The sequence below is a fragment of the Nelusetta ayraudi genome, unplaced genomic scaffold (genome assembly GCF_046127955.1).
Source record: "Nelusetta ayraudi isolate G7.1 ecotype Tasmania unplaced genomic scaffold, CSIRO-AGI_Nayr_v1 ptg000238l, whole genome shotgun sequence".
Taxonomy (NCBI): Eukaryota; Metazoa; Chordata; class Actinopteri; order Tetraodontiformes; family Monacanthidae; genus Nelusetta; species Nelusetta ayraudi.
Genome location: NW_027466287.1, coordinates 501,004 through 520,946, shown reverse-complemented (window position 1 = coordinate 520,946; position 19,943 = coordinate 501,004). Strand labels below are relative to the sequence as shown.

Here is a 19,943-nt window from a genome sequence, read left to right as displayed (position 1 = left end):
GTGACACCCCCCCCCCCCCCCCCCCCCTTTTTTTTTCTCCGTCATGGCAACTGGGATCAGGAGAAAGGGGGACAGGGGAGGAGCGACTCTGCGGGGGACAGGTGGTGATTCTGCGTTAAAAACAAACAAACAAACAAACAAACAAAAAAAAAAACAAAAAACAACCCAACCAAACGCGCTCCAATCCAAACTGTGACGAAACGGCGCACGTCATGAAAGAAGGAGGAGGAGAGAAAAAGTGATGAAAGCTGGACCCTCGCAGCTCCTGGCACGTACATGAATGAATAAGCTGCTGTTATCGCGGAGGAAAGAAGAAGAAGAAAAAAAAAAAAAAAGAAGAAGAAGAAGAAGAAAAAAAAAGAAGAAGAAGAAGAAAGGAGGGATTTTTGCTGCTGCAGAAACGAAGTGAGTGAGGAGCCCGAGTGCGCGTTCATGGTGCGTCACCGCGGTCTGTTTAGGAAGCCGACACACACGCGCGCGCGCACAGTGGGCTCCCATTCAGCAGGCATCCAGGCAACTTTCGCCCCCCCAACCCACCACCACCACCAAACAAACCAAGACTCCGGCGACGAGTGGAGGACATGTTCAGGAAAAGCAAGAGTAAAGTGCTGGTGGATTATGCGTCAGAGGAGGACGACATGAGCTGGCACCGTCATCTCTCCTACCAGGTAACCCGGCCAACACAGTGGCAGCAGAGTGGAGTGGCGGCACTTTACCGCTTTTGCCACGCTTGCCGCCGCTTTGTTTTGTTCCCCCAGAAAGCCAATGTCAGCGAATGGAGGCGTCGTGAATTAAATGTCAGCACGGTCATTTCAAGCTGCGTTGATGAGGGAAAGTGTTTCCACTGTGCATGATAAAGTTGGCAAAAAAAAAAAAAAAAAAAAAATTGAAATGAATCAACTCGCGCGTGAAGAATAATGTCACACTTCAAAGCTGATTTATTTGAAAGGGCGTCAGTGATTCCATCAAGCTCGGCATGAGAAGCCAATGGGTGACATTTCACTTTTGAGTGAAGTGTCTCTTTATGGATGACTGACATCGGCACGGCCACAGCACACAGTCTGTGTCTCTGGCAGGGACAGTGGTCCACTGGCAGAGACACTTGGCTGCTATAAATAAGAGAAATGTACATTTTTGGTGTGTTATCCCTTTAAAAGTGTTGTACTTACGTACATAGGCACTTATCTGGACTTTTAGAGAAGTATTTGTTCATAGCCATAGAGACACACACACACAGTTTTAAATACATTTGTTTTGACAGACTTTTCAGGTCAGATAAGAAAACTTCAAGATTGTGTTCTTAATGCGTTCATCTTATCACAAACGCGTCTCTGCATTTTAGTAGTGAGTATAGTGTGTGTGTGTGTGTGTGTGTGGTCCAAGAAGCCTTGTATCTCCTGTATCAGCGCTGCTGGCAGCTGGGCTCTGTCAAGGTGTCGGGGCGGCTGCGGAGGAGGACACCTTGACGCGCAGCAGCGTGACTTTTGGCCCCCAGTCTGGGGCTCACGCTCACCACAACTTGCGAGAACATTTTGGCGGCCTGCAGCTGCACCGTGTCGCGAGAAGATCACCTGTCTGAGCGGCAGTTAAAACACAGTCCTGGACCAGGTGCGCTGTGTGTCGCCCATTCTCTCTGCTACAAGTCAGTGGATGGGAAAAAAAAAAAGCAACATAGTGTTGGGGGGGGGGGGGGGAAGTTGGTGACCATGACAAAGTTGTTTATGCAAAATGTTGCTTTAATTCACAAACGTTGATAAAATTTGCAACTCCACTTTTTTTTCCCCAGTGAGAATTGAGTCACGCTGTGGAAAAGATGATGATGCGCTATATTATCATGCTTGTTGCATCTAATCAGTCAGTTTCTCTTTACACATGACACAGATTTCACAGTGCGTACACACGCTCGAGGCTGCATGACTCACAAGTCATCCAGAAGAAGCCGGCAAGCAAGCTTCAATTGGTGAATCTTCACATTAAGTCTGAAGCGGCATAATTACACGGCGGCGCTTTAATTATTTCCATCCCAAGAGGGGATTTAGGAAAAGCCAGACGTCATTGCCGGCAACCTCATTATTTCAGTTACAGTATAAAAAAAGTTTGCGCAGGTGATGAAAATGAACCACGTTCCTCACTGGTTCACTTCGACCCTGGGCGGGGGGGCCTTCAGCAGCTCCTGACGTCCACGCTGGCAGCCAGTGGCGGGCAGGTCTGGTCCCATGCATGTGTCCCTCCCTGAGTCGACCTCCCTGGTGTCACTTACACCCACTGGTTGCCAGAGTTACTGTCTGAGACCAGAGAGTGGCCACTTACCCAGAATTCCTGGGAAAGTCATGAGGAGAGGTCTCCTAAAGTCTCCGCGGCAGTAAAGTGCATGTCGGGAGGGGGGGGGGGGTCAAAGGTCGGACCATAAACTGCTGTCAACACAGAGGAGAGGTCGGTTCTCCACCAGCAGAGTGAGTGAGATTCAGTATGCAGTGATGCTGGAGATAACAGACTGTGGACTGGCAGAACGTTGGAGAGAGCAAAGCCGAATCCACATTCGAGTCGCAAGTGTTGAGACGAGGTCCCATATCATGCCCACCGTCATACTTTGGGAAAGCAAATTTCATACGATTGAATATATTTAAACATGATGTGTTTCTAGCAGGGTTGACTGACGTTACCGTCACCTGCTGCTCTTTCTTTGCCTCCTGTGACGGGAGAAATGAGCCCCGACTGTGCACTGTTGTGCTCACGTGCACACACAAAGGCAGACGGGTAAAGCCGCAGTAGTCTGAGGGGGATCAAACATCTGGCAACCCGCTGAAGATCAGTAAGACAGCGGGCAGGATGTGGAAGTAATATCCACGCTCTTGATGGACCTGGATGAAGCCCGCAGCTTGCAGGACGTGTGTGTGTGCGTGTGTGTGTGTGTGTGTGTGTGTGTGTGTGCAGCTTTAAAGCACTAACAGCACCTGAGTAGCCTCAAAAGAACACGGATTACCCGCCGCTGGGATCACGGGAGGTCGGATCAGGGAATTTAAGCTTAAGAGAAAACATTCTGTCGTTTGAATAATATGATGATAAGATAACAAATTGGTGTGTAGGGGAGAAAAAAAAGTGCTGTGTTTTACCAAACGTAAAAATGGACTATTACCCAAAATGTTCTGGTTGAGTTTCTGTGAAGAACAAGCTACCAAACACAAAAAAGGCACCAGTGGTACAACTGCAGTACAGTGGGTTTTTATCCCTGTTGCCAGGTCTTTTGTGACAAAGTAAGCGGATTCCCAAAGTTTTCCATTTTTTCTGGCAAATGTATGTGTGTGTGTGTGTGTGTGTGTGCGTGCGTGCGTGTGTGTGTGTGTGTGTGTGTGCATACTAAGCTAATCTAGGAATTTTCCACTGATTTCCACTCCATCGACACAAATCTGACGGCTCTTTCATTCAGCTGTGTGACTGGGTTCACTCACTGTTCCAGTGCACTTAACATCGAGCTCATTCCACCGAATGCAATTGTGAAAATTCAGGGTTATTGTTTTCTTAAAGGTCCTCCATTGTACCCATTACAATCAAATATCCAACATTCTTTTGGTGGACATTTTTTAGAACAGAGCGTATTTGTCCTTTTTGCTGTGAAGGAACTGTGGGGGAGCGTAGATAAAGCTTGGTTTGCCGTTATTGACATGTTGAAGGCCTCAAACATGATGAGCAATGCATGATGGGCGTGAATGGCTAGAAAAAAATTAAGATGCCCCCCCCCCAAAAAAAAAAGTTTCCTGACTGAACTCTTGTGGGATCAATTACTGAGAAAACTGCTGACCAGTGTATTCTTTTACACACAATGGGGGTCAAGTTTACGCAAAAAGATTGATGATTTAAATCTCCTTGGCCTGCTAAGTATTGTGTTCTTGTGTGTGTGTGTGTGTGTGTGTGTGTGTGTGTGTGTGTGTGTGTGTGTGTGGTTGTTCGCAGTCTGCCACAAAACTGTGTCAAAAGAAAAAGTGAGGCGAGCTTTCATTGGAACCAAATCAAAACAGGAAATAGAGAACGGGGCCAAAACGGCCGCCGAAGGTGTTAAAACTCTCCTCCTGTTCCAAGTTGTTAATGCTTTCACACTTAAACAGTAGTCGGAGTGAAGTGTGTGTGTGTGTGTGTGTGTGTGTGTGTGTGTGTGTGTGTGTGTGTGTGTGTGTGTGTGTGTGTGTGTGTGTGTGTCTTTGATCAGCTCAGGTGGCAGACTTTGCCGAGACACGTCCGAGCGCCGCCCGTCCCTCCTCCTCCTGCTCCTCCTCCTCCTCCTCCTGCTCCTCCACCACCTCCTCCTCCTCCTCCTCCTCTGGACTTGTGATATGCTAGACGTCCTTGCAGCTTTGATCATTTTACAGGAATTCTGGCACCACTTCACTAATCTCAGGCTCAGCTGCCGGTCTGATGACTTCTTCTGCTGCCTCCACCCCCTCGGCCGCTTAATGTTCTTTTTATAAGTCTTTTGGAGCGGCTCCAAAGTAAAATCACAAGGTTTTATGGGGTTATTGTTAGCGAGTCGGACATTTGAAACAGTTTTGAAAAAAAAAAAGGGGGGCGGGGGGGGGGAATGCCCCAGAAGGATCATCTGGAGGTGGTGAGGTTCCCCTTTGTGTCTGTGCTCTTAGGAAGAGCCCTTAAAAAAAGTCATTTCAGAGGGTCTGACGTATCAAGAGATTCTTTTCTTTTCTTTCTTTTTTTTATCTGAATGAGGGTGATTTAGGAGAGTTGTCCTTCATCAGGTTTCCCCACACGTGCTAAATTTGTTTTGGCTTGAGGGAAGTCTCCAGTTAGCTTCAGCTAAACTCGATTACGCTCACAGTTAACAGTGTTTTCCTTTGGCGAAAATAGCGGGTAAGACTTGAGAAGGAACCAGGAAGCTTTCAAAGTGGCAACATCGCGACGACAAGTGGGACGATTTGAGCGGTTGTTTTTTGTTTTTTGTTTTTTTCCAAGTGGAACATTAACGCTGTTTGTTATCATTAACATCAAACTAGATTCCTCACACTAATCTAAACGCTGTGAACCGCCTCATGTTAAAACAACCAAAACAAGGAAGCGACGAGGCCGCTCGTCAAATCAGGGAAGTCCCACGCGGCCCCACCGGGAACTGGATCACAATGGGACCCAAATAGTTCCACTTGGACGGTGTCACCTGCTGTCCTGCTGCTTGGGTCGTGTTTAGCATTTCATCCATCCATCCATCCATCCATCCATCCATCCATCCATCCAATACACCTGATAATGGTTTTACGCTTTACGCCTACAACATACTGTGGTTTGGGTTTTGGTATTTGTCTATGTGTGTGTGTGTGTGTTTGGTATTTGTGTTAACTCACTTTTGGCTTGCATTTTTTTGTGTGTGTGTGTGTGTGTGTGTGTGTCTGTGCCCGTGTGTGTGTGTGTGTCTCAGGACAAAGACATAGAAGGAGAGGAAGAGGAGGAGGAAGCCGTCCCTGCGGTGTCCAAGGTAAACAGACGCTCTTCACAGCTATTTCAACCAAACACAAGATACGAGGACACTGTTTGCTTCTCAACTGACGCTCGTTCGACTCACCGAGAGTTACGCCCCTGAAAACCCCCCCACCCCCCCACACAAAAATACCCCAGCGACACACACTTTATGGCAGCCGTCACAGAAGGCGCCCCCGTATCCTCTGATTAACCTCCCTCACATGCGCAGGCAGCCGCTTCTTCTTGTCAGATGATCATGCAGTTTCCCGGTCGCTCTGAGGTGAGGAGCAGGAGGAGATGACTGAGGCCGCACTGTTTATCTGTAAACACACCCGCCTGCTTTATCTCGAGCCTCAGAGCTACAACACAGGCCTGTTTCAGCAGGATTCACCCTCTATCTCGGACCTCAAGCTTTGGAAAATGGTGACGTGAGGTCGCTTTGACCCAAGGTCAGGATTTCAAGAGCAATTCTGGCTCAGTGCAACTTCACTGTATCATAATGGTGCATAGGGATTGTTACATGGAATGTACGATGATGCTGGAGAGGGAGCCAAATTTACCAGCCAAAAGTTGGTGAATGAAATTTTAAAATAAACATTTTCCTGCACATACTGAATGATGTGCACTGGGTTATCTGCTGACGATCCAACAGCAAACAGTCAGTGTGTGTGTGTGTGTGTGTGTGTGTGTGTGTCTGACAGTTGAATTGTGAGATGCAATCTGATGTGTGTCCACAACAAGTGCTCCTACCCCCCCCCCCCCCCCCCCCCCCGCCCCCCCCATCCCCTTTCTCCTGTGTGGCTATAAAAACTAGTAGAAATGGCTCTGAATGCAGGCGTGGGCAAACTATGGCCCCGGGGGCCATATGCGGCCCGTTAAGCTTTATAATCCGGCCCCCCGAACTTCAATTTATATCAATAGTCAGTAAGTCATAAAATAGCTGGATTTCACCCAGTGCTTTAAGAGTCATTTCAATACCGTCAATCAGTTGACATTATACAGCTACATGATCCCTCGTTCACATTTATAGGCCCTGCTGTCAAACCACCAGTGCAACAGTTTGCCCACCGCTGCTCTGAATGTCTTTATGATGGCTGACAGATTTATTTTCCAGAGTGTGAATCCCACAGGTCAGTTCAGGAACTTCCTGTCGAGCGGTTTTATTATATTATATCAATGTTATTACGGCCACGGCCGAACTGAGCACTGACATCTTGATCGCATGCGGTCAAGTTTGCGTTGCATAAATCAGGAGAGGCAAACAACTGGGCGGCCCACCGTCCCTCGCTGGCTGTCGGGTGACTCGGTTCACAGGACGTTATTTCACGACCTGTCCTGTTTGCGGTGATGTGGCTCTGAGAAGGGAAGGAAACCCAGCATTCTTTAAAGGAGCCGGACCTTTCAGATTGGGAACAATAGGGGCTGGGAAAAAAAATAAGGTTGAAAATAACCGCGGGGCTGCTCTGGCAGGCTGCTGCAGCGCTGCATATTCCTCCGCTATTGGCTGTTTCATGCTCATATTAGGACACACAAAGGAGGCACAGAGTCCGGGAAGTGTGGGATACCGCTCACTCCATTTATAGTTCCAGGGGGGGGGGGTTTCCTTTGACTTTTATTGACTTAATCTTCAGTACTAATCTAGGCATATTAAAAATGTAGTCAACTTTGAAAACAAACCTGTGTGGTGAATGTGAACAGGACGCTGGAATGTGGTCGACTCAAAAGCAGGACTGGAAACACTACGACCTGTCCTGTCATCATAAAACATGCTTAAATTAAGTAAGCATGAAGTACTCTGTGTTATATTTTTTTTGTGATATTGATTCGGTTCAGTTCACTAAATCAGTTATTTCAGTTTTTCTAGTTTCCATATGTGGTTTTCTTAACAGCAGACACATTTTATTTGCCCCAACATTAATTATCTGTTTACACTTTTCGCAAACCCTCACTTTTGACAGATCAATAGGAATTTATGTCTCCCTCTTCAGGCAGTAAATAATATTACAAATCCACAGTGCACCTGACACGCCTCCTGTAACTTTGCATCACTGCCTGAGTGTAAAGGCTTCTCTCACGCTACACAGAAATTCCAACGGAGGAAATCAGATTAAGTGCACTGTGTGAGCTTTTACAGTGGGAGCTGCAGGAGTCATGGCAAGCTTTTTTTTTTTTTTGTCCAACAGAGCACTGGTTTCAATAAGAAGTACACTGTGTGTGTGTGTGTGTGTGTGTGTGTGTGTGTGTGTGTGTGTGTGTGTGTGTGTGTGTACACTAGTGGAATCCAGCTCTACGGGCATACACAATCAATCTGCACGGGCATTTCTGCTGCAAAAAAGAACACACAGGAAGAACGAAAGGTCAGAGAGGTCACACGATGGAAGAAACCGAGAGAAATGTGAACATATTTGATGATTAGGAACTGGCAGCAGTTCTTGGCCTCAGGCATGTTGATGACTGTGAGAGGTGAAAGGAGAAGCACACTTCATCATTCATCTGCTGAAAGTGTGCGTGTTCCACGTGCCACAGTTGGGCTCCGTTTACTTTATTTCATCTCATTTATCAATCCGTCACCAAAGGCTGTTCAGCTTCCGATGATCATAAAACTCACACAGCCACTGGACTTGTACCATCTGAAAGTATCGCACTTTCAAGTCACGTGATCTTCCAGAGCAGTTCCTGTTTGGTCTGGGCTCGCCAGTTGCTTTCCTTGTGCCAGAACACAGTGAACCCTTCACACACAGCAGGCGGTCAAACATGCGAGTGTTGAAGCCGAGGTCAGGTGCATGAGTGAGCGCTGAGAATGTTTTGATAGAGGTGAAAGGGAAGGCAGGAGGCAGGAGGCGCGGATGGGAGGTGGAGGAGGAGGTGGAGGAGGAGGAGGAGGAGGAGGAACTCCGACCTTGACAATTGACGTTGGAATTCCTCCCAGGTCGAGACGGAAAGCGAGCCAAAAGTGTGTTCCGCGACGGTCTGTGCTGCTGCTGCTGCTGGCTGGCTGCATCACAGGGGAGGAATTCTGAACTAATAATAATAAAGAGGGGGAGGTTCAGACTCGGAGGGAGTGAAGGCGCGTCACCCCACGGGAATGAATGCGCCGGCTGCTCGGCTGCATTCAACCCTCACCTGTTTTTATGTAATTGGCGGCGTCAACAAATAAATGAAGTTGTGTAATGTGTGTAATTGTATCTTCACGAATATTGTTTAAAGCGGCATTCCGTGATTTTTTTTTTTAACCGCATAGTAGCTGCCAGAGAACCGGAAGCTGCACTTGGATGTCAGCTAGCTTAGTTTAAGGGAACCTGGGAACCCGGATTGGAAGTTGAGTTTGAATTTAAATAAAACGTTTAATTAAGAAGATTTTCGTTTCAGTTAAATTAATTTCTCTTAACATACGGCGGTTTGTAACTTTTAGGCTACTACACGTGTGTAGTGTCCGTGTAGCGCCAACGTCGTCGTGAGCCAAGGCAATTCCACTCAATCGACTGAGCTGACGTGAAACATCCAACAAGTGCGACCTCTAGTGTTCGAATATATACACACGTGGTCAAATGCTGAATCTGCTCACGTCTGCTTGTTTTTGCCAGGACGCCAAGGTAAAGAAGATCATGTCCAAGAAAGAGAGGAGGGAAAAGAAGATGTTCTCCTCCAAAGACGATGAGCACTTTTTACTGTCGGGAGTCAAGCTGGCAGCTGGCAGAGGGTGAGAGCCGCTCCTCTTTTCTTCCTGGAATCTTCCAAATGTTTGCAAACCTCCCTTTTCCTCTGAGATTTTGGAAAATGTCTCCAAGATAAGATCCCATCGTCCTTATTGGACTCCTCAATGAGATAACATATTCTTGCAATGCACTACATATTCTCCCTGTCCCTATAAACTTCTTGTCAAATGCACAAAGAAAATATGTAAACACACTCGATCCAAAATAACAGGAACAGGTCAGACCACTGACTTCTGTCTGTGAGACCGAGGCTGCTGTTTTCCAGCCGTCGTTCCCTCTCATTGTCGTGAAGGAAGTGGACTGTACACAGAGGAAAACCTTCATTAACCAAGTTGATGTGACAAACAAATGTATAACCACACAATGGCTTGACGTATAGGAGAGAATTCCACGAATCTCACGCACCCAGCCACTTCCACAGCTTGTTGTTAGATTACTCGCTAATTGTTTTCCCGCTGTTTGTTTTTTTTTTCCTCTCCAAAGGTCTCACAAGAAGATCAAAGATGACGAGAAGGAGAAGGAGAAGAAGGACAAGCCGGAGAAGGGCCTCTGCTTCTGGGAGAGCATCACCATGACCATGAGGCAAATCTCACCCACCAAGAAACTGGAGAAGATAGAGGGCTGGGAGCCGCCGTGTCTGGAGGGTTCCCCCGAGACCGAGTCTGGGACGGACCAAGTCCCAGAGGACAAGAACCAGACGGACCACCCTCCGCTGACCCTGCCGGAGTCCCTGGGCCTCCCGCTGGAGTTGGCCTCCTGGGCTGGTCGCGGTCTGGAGGAGGACTCGTCACGCTACGCTAACCTCTCGGACTCCAAGGATGCCACGGCCGCCGTCAGGTGGACGGCCCGCGCCAAAATCAAGCTGGCGGGAATCAGCAGGATGAGCAGAGGGATCGTGTCAGAGAGCGCGTGGGAGGGCTTGAAATAGTGGAAGTTGTACCGTGCACAGTTCTCCCCCTCGCGTGTGCCATCCAACAATCCAGAGGACGAAGGCCTGAACCGAATCGCTGCCTCTCTGTAGTCGAGTTCTGATTGAAGCCCCTGTTAATGTCAGTAGGTGTCTAGTCCCAAAATCTAAGACCTGATCTAAAGCCCTTGATTACAGCGATTAACATTATTTTTTTTGGTCACTTTTAAATCACTGAAAAAGAATGTAAATGACGAGTGAAAGCCTGAAACTACTGTACCGTTTGAACTGTGACATCCACCAGTCTGCTGTCGAGATGTCTTGTATTTCCCGCAAGTTTATATGCTGCAGAAAGCCAAAAGAAACACGGAAGCATCTGCACATGCGTGACTGAAGACTTGACGCTGGTTTCCACTTCCTTACATGCGCGGGAAGAATGTCAATAACAGGCAAATACGACATGGGTCCATTGTGAGGTCGAAAATTAACCTGCACATTTCATCACATTTCAAAGCACGTGTGAAGCGACGCTGCAGTGTGGGGTGTGTGAGGCGATACATATTGGGAATATTCCACTGTACTCCCACCAGCTTCCACACGGCGACACAGTGCACGCTTCCCGCCTAAAGACGTCACGCTTGTGCAGCGACGTCCTCGCAGTGTTTGTCCGCTGCGTTCAGTGCCAGGACCTGCTGGTTGATCCAGCAGGTCTCTGTGACCCACAAGTGGTTTCTTCCAACCAACCAGTGACCTTGGCGCAACCTTCCGGAAAGCAGCGCAGTTTCTTATCGTACATTTTTATATCATTCAGGGCTGGAACCTCTCCTTTAGTTAGATGTAAAGCTTTGTGTAATTGATCTTTGCTTCTCTTTCTTCCTCTCTCTTTTTAAATCTACTACTATTTGAGAATGTAATTGACTTTTTTTTTTTTTTTTTCCTGCCAGATTTGTACACACTTACAGGACCTTTTCCAACCTTCTCTCAAGCAGATTAAAGGTCTAGTTTGAATTTTCTGCTTCTGTTTATTTGAACCATTTTAGTAATTCTGAAATCTCAGGTCAAAAGAAAGACAAAACTGTTTCATTTCATGTATTTTAGAAATGTTTAATAATCATATTGCTAGTTCTTGGCCCATAAGACTTTACAGCAACTTTCCAAGTGGAAACAAAAAGTAAACGTTAAAAATAAAGTTCTAGGTTGGAATATAAAACTTATTTTTTTCCCCCTCCCACATAAATAATACTTTACAGTACATCATCAAAAGACTGGAGCTTCAGGTAACATTGTTAGAATGACTCTTCCAAACGTTGGTGTTTCCAGTGTACAAAGCACAGCAAGAGTTCACATAGGACGACTTGGTAACTAAGTACAGTAACAGAGACTCCAACATGACATGCATTCAGCTAGAGCAGGAAAACCCCACTGAACCAGGATAAAGTACAAAAAAGTAGAATATTGAAAAATACCAACATCTCACAAACACACTGCCACATTTGAAGTCGCATATTTTTTTTAAAATATATATAAACATTACCAGTCACCACTCTCTCGTAATAAACATGCTACAGTTGAGTTGACCTAGAAATTGCACATACTCGCGTAAAACGTTTAGAACTGTCTTTTTTTTTCTCTGTATACGGGAACAGCGTCTTGCTGACAGTTGACAAAAGACAATTTTTTCACTTTTCCGTTATAAGACATTCTTCATCAAACAAACTTTTGTTTGACTGTCTTGTGGAAAATCTTGTGCGTTAAAAATTCTAAAAAGTTGAAAAATCTAGTTTTCTCTCCAAGTCCAGTTATACCTGGCCGCCTCTTTCCCGCTCGGCAGACTCAAGGTCAGGTCCTGCACAAGCTCACGGACCCGATACCCTGATTGATAAAGAGCTCAGCTATTCAAAACGTTCAAGTGAAAATCCATCAGATTTTTTTTTTTTTCACCTGAAGCCCTTTTAAACATCTCGTACACACCCGTTCATCTCTCCCAGTCCAAGAGTTTAACGGAGCAGCGTAGGTGGGGGAGTTCTTCTAGTACTGGAAGAGCTGCATAAAGTGCTGGGGTGAGATGGGCGTGAGGCAGCTGCTGGGGTCCATGGCCGAGCATGGATGGCCACAGTCCTGGAACAGTCAACAACAAGTGTGAGTATGGGAGTATGCTGAATGTGCAGTCAAATTAGACACAGGCACGTGGAGAACAAGGTGAGACTTTTGACAGACATCTTTGTCAAACAATCAAACTCAACACAGGCACACTATTAAGAAATGAAAGGTAGGAATCAAACGTTCTTTGGTGAACAGCTTCATTACTCTCACTAAACACAAATCTGACAAGCTCCAGTGGTATCGAGGTCAAGCCTTCGTGGTCACAGTCACTGTATCAGCCGAGGCGGCAAACTTATTGAAACAAACAGACAGAGGGACAGAAAATACCTTGAATAACAAAGCCAGTTGGAGATCCTGAGGGAGTCAGGGAGAGGGACAACCAGGAGAGGAGGTAGGGGGAAAAAAAGGAGACACGTAAGGAGAAGGGGAAAAAGTCCGGAGACCCCCACCAAGGATAATTACAACTAGTCAGTGTTAAATCATCACAGGGGAAGGAAGACGCTGCACTTTCTATCCAGGCCACCTGTTAGTGAGCAATATCAATCCCTTGCACTTAGTTTGCTCTCATATTTCCCCCACCTGCGGGGAACATTTCATTTCTACTCCACTTCTAACAAACTCTGCTACTTCACTTGTGTCACGTGTTTTGCTTATGGTTGCAGGTGTGTCTTGTTTACCTTCCAGAAGAGGACGCTACAGTGCTTGCAGAAGTGCAGAGTGTCGCCGTACTGCTCCCTCACTGGGTAGTGCTTCTTCAGTGTGAAGTACATGAGCTTCCAGTCCACCTTGTCGCTGGTGGTGAGGACCAAGTCGTGGCAGCGCTGCACGTAATCCACATCCTTGTATTTTAATTGCTGTGTGTTTGTTGTATGACTTCTCTGTATATTATCTCTCCTATTTTCTATTTTAATTGTTTCTGTAAGGCGACCTTAAGTATTGTGAAAGGTGCCATAACAAATAAAACTTATTCTTATTATTATTATTATTATTGTTATTATTATTGTTATTGTCATCATTATTATTCAACACACAGCTGGAAATGGCTGAGGACACAATTGTGTAAAAGTGACTACAGACCGCCAGCCCACTTGTTTCAATCCTGCCCTCTGGTGGTCAATATATGAACTACAACTTGACAGAACCGCAGGATAAACTGGACAATTTTCCCGCCGGCTTCCTCACCGTCTTGTCCGAGAAGTGAAAGTAGCAGAGTTTCTTCCACAGCGTCCTGTTCTCGCTGAGGGCCTGCATGGTGGGCGTGGCCTGCCCCAGGTTTATGACGTCGCAGGCGTCAGACAGCTTGTAGATGATGGTGCTCTGGGTGTGGAGCGGCAGGTCGTTGAACGAGAAGCCGCTGCTCGTGTGCTGGCCAGACGATGACAAAGCGATGCGTTCAGGGTCACAGCATTCAAACTGCAGTCGATCAAGTTCCCTCAATGAGCTCTGGGAGGGATGCGCTACTGAGAAGTGAGACCTCTGGCTCAGCGTCCATCTACCTTTGGGATCTGCAGGTTGTCGAGCTGCTGCTGCCACTTGATGATGTCGTTGATCCGGGAGAGCCAGACGTTGATGTTGCCCACCAGGACACACCTGCCGGCGTGGATGGCCAGACCCTTCAGCGTCAGGCTCAGGTCCTGCAGCAGCTCCTTGACCAGGCGCGGGTTGTACTGGTCCTCTATGACTGGTGGCGGTGTTGTTGGTGGTGGGAGGGGGGGCGTTCAAAAACCAAATTAAAACAGAGAACAATGATGTAGAGCAAAAATGAATAATAACTAGGGCAATGCAGTGTTGGATTTATTTTTTGTAAACTTTATTTTGGACAATTTCAGATACAAACAATCAAGTTATCAAACTTAAATTAAAAAAATCTATTTTTTTTAATCCGATATGGAATAGGAGGGAAGGGTCCTTCTTACCTTTTCGTACAATCTTCTCCAGAATGTTGAAATAATTTTTCTGGGCGGCGCCACTCAAACTGCCCAGCTGGTCCTTGGCTATGAGCTGGAACAGCTTGTGGAGACAGAGAGAGAGAGTGAGAGAGAGAGAGAGACAGAAGAAGAGCGTCAGCAGCAGTTTCACAGTGATGACGGATCAACCGTGCAACCGCCGAGCCTCACTTTTGCGACGTAGTTGAATCTTCTCAAGTCCTGGATGGCGCTGGAAAAGTCTAGCTGGTTGAGGGCTTCGCCGAGGGTGCAGTATCCATGACGCTGTGGACAAAAAAAAAAGAGAAGAAATAGATCAACACTGCTGTGGCTAAATCCTCTAAGAGAAAATCTTTCAAAAGTTAAAATCAAACTCACTTCTTTTGTGCTTCCTTTCTGGACGTAGATCCATTTATCCCGGTAAACAACTGGGTGAAACAACACAGAAGGAGCATTACTGGTTGTTGAGTTGTGTGAGCCTGATGTTTCTTTAATGAAGCACAAGTATCGAAACTGAGTTCCGCTTGTGCACACATCGTAGTCATTTATCACAACAGGATGCGGGTGTTTCGGAATGTTTTTGCTGTCGTACTTCGGGAGAGTTTGGATAAATCGTCATTACAGCGATTGCGATAAAACCAACCGGAACATTTGCTAAAATGAAGTGCAGCAGGCAAGCAAGCAACAGAGTGAGTGTAGCACAAACATACTGACTAAACTATGTGCGACCAGACAGCTAGTAGTAAATTGTAAATGCGTGAAAGTGACAGGTTGGTCTTGCACGGCTGAATCAGGCACGAGAGGAATCAGAAAAATGCACCCGAGGGCGTCTTGAAAAGAGGAGACTTCCTTCGTATTGTGAGTCGGGAAAGAATGTTTGTGTTCATCTTTAATGCTTACACTGAGACTTGGTGCTGTTGTTGTAGAAGTCCTTCTGCCTCTTGGTGGTGACCAGCTCGCACACATCCCCGACAAACAGGTTGTCGCCGCTGCCGTCCGTGCAGAGCCTGTTTGGACAGAATGTGTTCACAGCAGAGAAGGCGACCAGTGGCCAGGAATATGTGCGTGTGTGCGTGTGTGCGTGTGTGTGTGTCCATCTCTATTTAAAGAGTCTGTCTGGTACAAAACAATAAATAAAAGAGACTTCCAAGAAGTGTAAAAAAACAAAAGAAAAAATGCGTGAACTGTGGAGGGGAATAACATCAAGTGCAAAGAGCTGTAAAAGAAGACACTTTGGAAGCAGGAAAATGATGTTGATTTACTGGCCCACCACAGATGGAAAATGTATCTCATCACCAAGGAGAAGGAACCGTGGATGCGCCATTTCTTTTGATCTGATTTCTATTCATCTGGGCCAATTTTGGTCAATAAGCAGCCTTGCTTGCCACTGAGAAGCCTGATTTTAAACAGTCAGTGAGTTGACGAGTCTGACGGATAATAAACTAGGGACGCAAATTATCGATTAATTCATTAATTGATGTTGATTGACCGTATCGATCGATTAACGATTAATTGATGAGCGGCGATTTTTCCTGAGAACCTAAATTTCACAATAAATAATGTGTAAGGAACACATTATTTTTTTTTTACATTAGAGAACAGCAAAAACACCCTAAACATTTCTCCTCTGAGTTTAAGTTGACTTCTCATGGGTCGCATTTGAACTTTTTTTTTTTTTTTTTTTTTTTAAAGTTGTTTAAAAGTACCTTGTTCTCAGTGTATTGTAACCATCACAGCATCTCCAGGTAAATTGCTCTTTCTTGCCACTACACTGTTATAATAATATTAACTACCCACGTAGAAAATGTTCAGTTAATTACCACTAATTTAATATAATTGGTTAAATTCTTAATGGACAATCGTCATCGATTGATTGTTAACATCCCGATAACGAACGCTGACTTCACAACCTGGACTCAGAACAACAGATGGACGGGAGTCTGGTAGCATCTGGAGGTAAATTCTTGCAGACTATTTTCTTTTTTGTCCTGGTGCAAGTGAAGGCATGTGCGTCCGTCCGTCGGTCCGTCGGTCGACTGGTGGATCAACGGCCTGTTCGCTGATTCCCCTCCAGACGTTAATTATCCTCTGGCGCTGACCACGGAGTGCTGAACACATTGCTGCGTGCAAGACGGAAAGCAACAGGGTGTAATTGTCACTGCAACACAGCCAAGGCGAATGATTGATGCAGTGTTCTGCTTGCAGTCCAGAACACAATGTATCTTGGTCTCGTGGCTGCACTGCCGGTGCCGAGCCGGTCAGCCCCGGGATAGAAACGTTGAGGGAGGAAATCTTTGGTCTCGTTCCATCAAACCGCCCCCAAAAGGCCCTTCTCTGTTTGTTTATTGGTGTGTTCTTTTGTTTCCGTCCACTGTGGTTTTCATTAACAGGTCATCGCTGGTGTTTGGGATGCGTCGGGTCTCTCTCTATCGGGACACGAGAGGCTCAGCCTCTTCTCGTTTCCTCAGAAGTGGTTTCATCCAAAGGACACAGATCTTTTCTAGACATCACATGAGTAATGAAGTTCAACTGATTCCCGTGACAGAAACACCAACAGTCATAATCATGGGAGTTTGTGTAGCCAGCGCTCCTTAAGTGGGAGAATTCTAAGCTTTCTTTTTCATTCTTCCTTTTCAGCCGACGAGATAATCAACATCAGATTCATCTTCCGTCCGTCCGTTCTTCCTGCAGGTTCCGCTGGACTGGAGCGGGGTTCCCCCGGACAAACTGCCAGGACACCGCAGATGTGCAATTAATCACCGTCAGCAGATGTGTTTGTTTAATCACAAGATGAAATGGAGGCGGGGGGCTTTCTCTGGTCTCTGGCGATGCTCTTTCTGCTCTCAACGGTGACCCTGTCCGAGCCTTCGGACTTCCTCTTACGAGAATCAGCTTTTAATTGCACACTGGATTTATCACAATCACACGAAGCAGACAGAGAACACGATATCTGTGTGACAGCCGCTTTGTGACCTTGAATAACTTGAAATTTTTCTCATGGGCTCTGTTGTTGGGCTCTGCTTCTTGCGTTGTTGCTCCGCTTTGGTCTTCGTTTTTCGGGCGGGTGCAGAAAAAAAAGGCAAGAAGAGGAGGGTGGGAGGAGTGAGAAGGATGCTGGGGTTCATCAGGACACACAAACCTCCACCTCCCACCGCAGGACATGTGAGGGCTCGTCTTTGCTTGCTGAACAGCAAAGTCGACCACTTCGGGGCAAATGGGCTCAAAGCTAATCCCCGCTCTCTCACCTCTAATCCTGTTGCATGGGCGAGCACGATTATGTTAGCGGGGAACTGCAAACTGGGAGAGAACCAGCTAAACTGCAAACTGTTTACATGCGGAACAAATCACCCTGCGGCAGAATGATCTGAAGGGTTTTGTGGGTTCTTTTTTTTCCGGCTGCGTCCTAAAATATTTGGGTCATTGCAACTGAGGTCATGTATGAAAGAAAATATAAAAAGAAAAGAGAGCGTGTGGCTGCTGCTGTTGTTGTTGTTGTTGTTTGGTTTCCTCTTAATTTGCATTAAAGAAGCAGTCTCGTCCACTCGAGTGTTTGCAAGACAAATGGTGACAGAGGTCTGTTGACACACAGCACGCCGGGCAAATGATGTCATTAGCGCAACACTGCCTCCGCTGTGTGAGACACCACTCAACACTGAGAGTGGACACTGCAACGTGACGGAGACGTCGCTGGACGCCACCTTTGACCCTCAATCCAGACCACTGACGTCTGGAGTGAGATTCCAGCTCCAGTAAGAGACCGTAACACATTCAACACGTTTAAAGTCAATCTACAGAAGTGACTGAAAAGAAACCAGATCTGTCAGCACTCATTTTAAATTTAAGTTTATATGTATCCTTTTAGTGTTTTTAGTTACTTTGTTAGTGTCAGTTGACCAACTCTTCTATCGTATTGTTAATTTTTTGTATTTTTCATTTGATCATTTCATTTGTTACTTTTGTCTGATCTGCAAAGGACTGCAGAGGGAAGGTAGCCTTTGGCTAATTCTTGCGTATTTCCATTTACATGTTCATTAATATGCACTGTCCCTTGTCAATGAAAATAAATAAATCAAATTAAAAATTTCATTTCAGCACTGCCAGGCTCCTGTCGACACTGCAAATTGTCTCCATTGCAAACAAGGCACACTTGCATGTTAGTGTTGTTCCGACGTCAGTTTTACATTACAGCTGTGGATAAAAATGATAAAACTGCAGGGCAGCTGGTCTGTCAAACTGCACTGGGGCCCAGTAATCAATCAGCTTCCTTTCAGCTGTGACCAATCTGGGGAAAAACGGTGCAAATGGAGGGGAAAAAAAGAAGAAGCAATACAGGAAATGACCACGACTCTCACTGCTGCTGCTACTAAACAGATTAGTACAGATGTCACAGGGACATCGGATGTATCACAGCTTGCTGGCATTCTCAAATGACATGAATGACAAAGACGTGCACTACAAGGGGCGATGCAGTGACGTCCCACACACAGTGTGGTTCCCATGTCTGCATGGGTTAGGGTTAAGTTAACCCCTTGAAAATGGGACGTGAGCTGGTAATTGCTAGCATCTTCTTCTTATTGTGGACAAAAGGTAAATGTTGATCTCTAACAAAGAATCTAATCCGATGACGCAAACGCTGCGATTGTTGAGGAGCGATTTTAAGGCACATTTCTCTGACAGACGTCTTACACTTCCAAGTCGATGCTGTTGTTCTCCAGCTCGTGTCTGAAGATCCTGGTCCAGCCGTTGTCCGTCTTCTTCCAGCACCATCCGGGCGACCTCCAGTCCTTGCCCAAGAAAGGCATTTTTGCCAGAGGACAGGCTGTAAATGAGAGGAGGAGGCGGTTACTGAAAATACCTGAAGACATAGGGAGTCTCTCTATGGCAAAGAAAAGAAAGTATTGACATTCATGACTTCATACTTAGTGCACTTTAATCCACTTTATCGTCACGCAGGAGAATTTTCAATTCAAAAAAATGACACTAAACACAATCCAAGTTAGACTGAGGAGTGACATTAGACAAATTTAACTTTTTTTTTTTTCTTAGCCAAACTACAGATAAAATCTCAATGTTGGTCAATTTGGGTCAAACACTTTTACCAGCTGTTGCAGTATTTTTATTTATTTATTTATTTTTAGTGTATATTCAGACTGGAATGCCAGGAGTCAAACGAGTCGAGTGTGTTCCGTGGTGAAGAGAAGAACCTGTAATTACTCGGCTTGCCTGTATCACCTCGAGTTGTCCACTGCAGCTGTGAAACTCAACAAAAACCATCGTACAGTAGAATATGCCGCTGGCATTGTTCTTCATGTCCATGTTTTAGCAATTAGGAATATTATCATCGTAGGTTTGCCGGCTGGCATGACGATCAAAGCATTTCGGTGACACACTTGAGACAACACCACCACCAACAACAACAACAACAACAACAAAATGACGCTTCTGATTTTTAGTCGCAATGACTCAAAATAGAGGGGGAAAACAGTCGGTTTTGTCAGTCGGTTCAACACACGCATTAACGACAGGATTACTACAAACGACACACACACAATTAACACTTGCCGGGAACCGGTTGTGAATGTCTACATTGCGGTGGGACAAACCTTGCCGAGTCTATCTTCGCGATATTCTCCCGTCCTCGGTCTGCCTTGTCTCGTCCCCGTCGTACTGGAAATATTGACGGAAGTAAACACAGCACGGACGCCTGGAACGAGGCCCCGCCCCCGTGCGCTTTCTGATTGGACGGAAGGTCCACTTAATATCCCTGTTGCTACGCCGAGTCTCACCGCTGATTGGTCAGTGACGCTGTCAGTCATAATCTTCGCATCTTCTCTG

General features: G+C 46.1%; 2 protein-coding genes across 5 annotated transcripts; one reads left to right on the top strand and one right to left on the bottom strand.

Moving 5' to 3' along the window:
* Positions 1 to 352: 352 nt before the first annotated feature.
* Positions 353 to 11,269, top strand: LOC142882200 (testis development-related protein). Of its 2 annotated transcripts, XM_076016780.1 has the most exons (4): positions 359 to 668; positions 5,417 to 5,473; positions 9,042 to 9,157; positions 9,657 to 11,269. In XM_076016780.1, exons 1-4 carry the CDS (start codon positions 582 to 584, stop codon positions 10,099 to 10,101), a joined length of 705 nt encoding a protein of 234 aa, XP_075872895.1. In that variant the 5' UTR covers positions 359 to 581; the 3' UTR covers positions 10,102 to 11,269. The 2 variants fall into 2 exon arrangements, with proteins under 2 accessions (XP_075872896.1, XP_075872895.1); XM_076016781.1 differs by lacking the exon at positions 5,417 to 5,473 and having other exon boundaries at positions 353 to 668.
* A 12-nt stretch (positions 11,270 to 11,281) lies between these two features.
* fbxo25 (F-box protein 25) lies at positions 11,282 to 19,848 on the bottom strand. Of its 3 annotated transcripts, XM_076016776.1 has the most exons (11): positions 19,712 to 19,848; positions 18,795 to 18,927; positions 15,009 to 15,115; positions 14,487 to 14,536; positions 14,301 to 14,393; positions 14,100 to 14,193; positions 13,680 to 13,864; positions 13,366 to 13,548; positions 12,861 to 13,004; positions 12,511 to 12,537; positions 11,282 to 12,198 (listed from the first exon to the last, which is right to left on the bottom strand). In XM_076016776.1, exons 2-11 carry the CDS (start codon positions 18,908 to 18,910, stop codon positions 12,109 to 12,111), a joined length of 1,089 nt encoding a protein of 362 aa, XP_075872891.1. In that variant the 5' UTR covers positions 18,911 to 18,927; positions 19,712 to 19,848; the 3' UTR covers positions 11,282 to 12,108. The 3 variants fall into 3 exon arrangements, with proteins under 3 accessions (XP_075872891.1, XP_075872892.1, XP_075872893.1); XM_076016777.1 differs by lacking the exon at positions 12,511 to 12,537; XM_076016778.1 differs by lacking the exons at positions 14,487 to 14,536; positions 18,795 to 18,927; positions 19,712 to 19,848 and having other exon boundaries at positions 15,009 to 15,319.
* Positions 19,849 to 19,943: the final 95 nt, after the last annotated feature.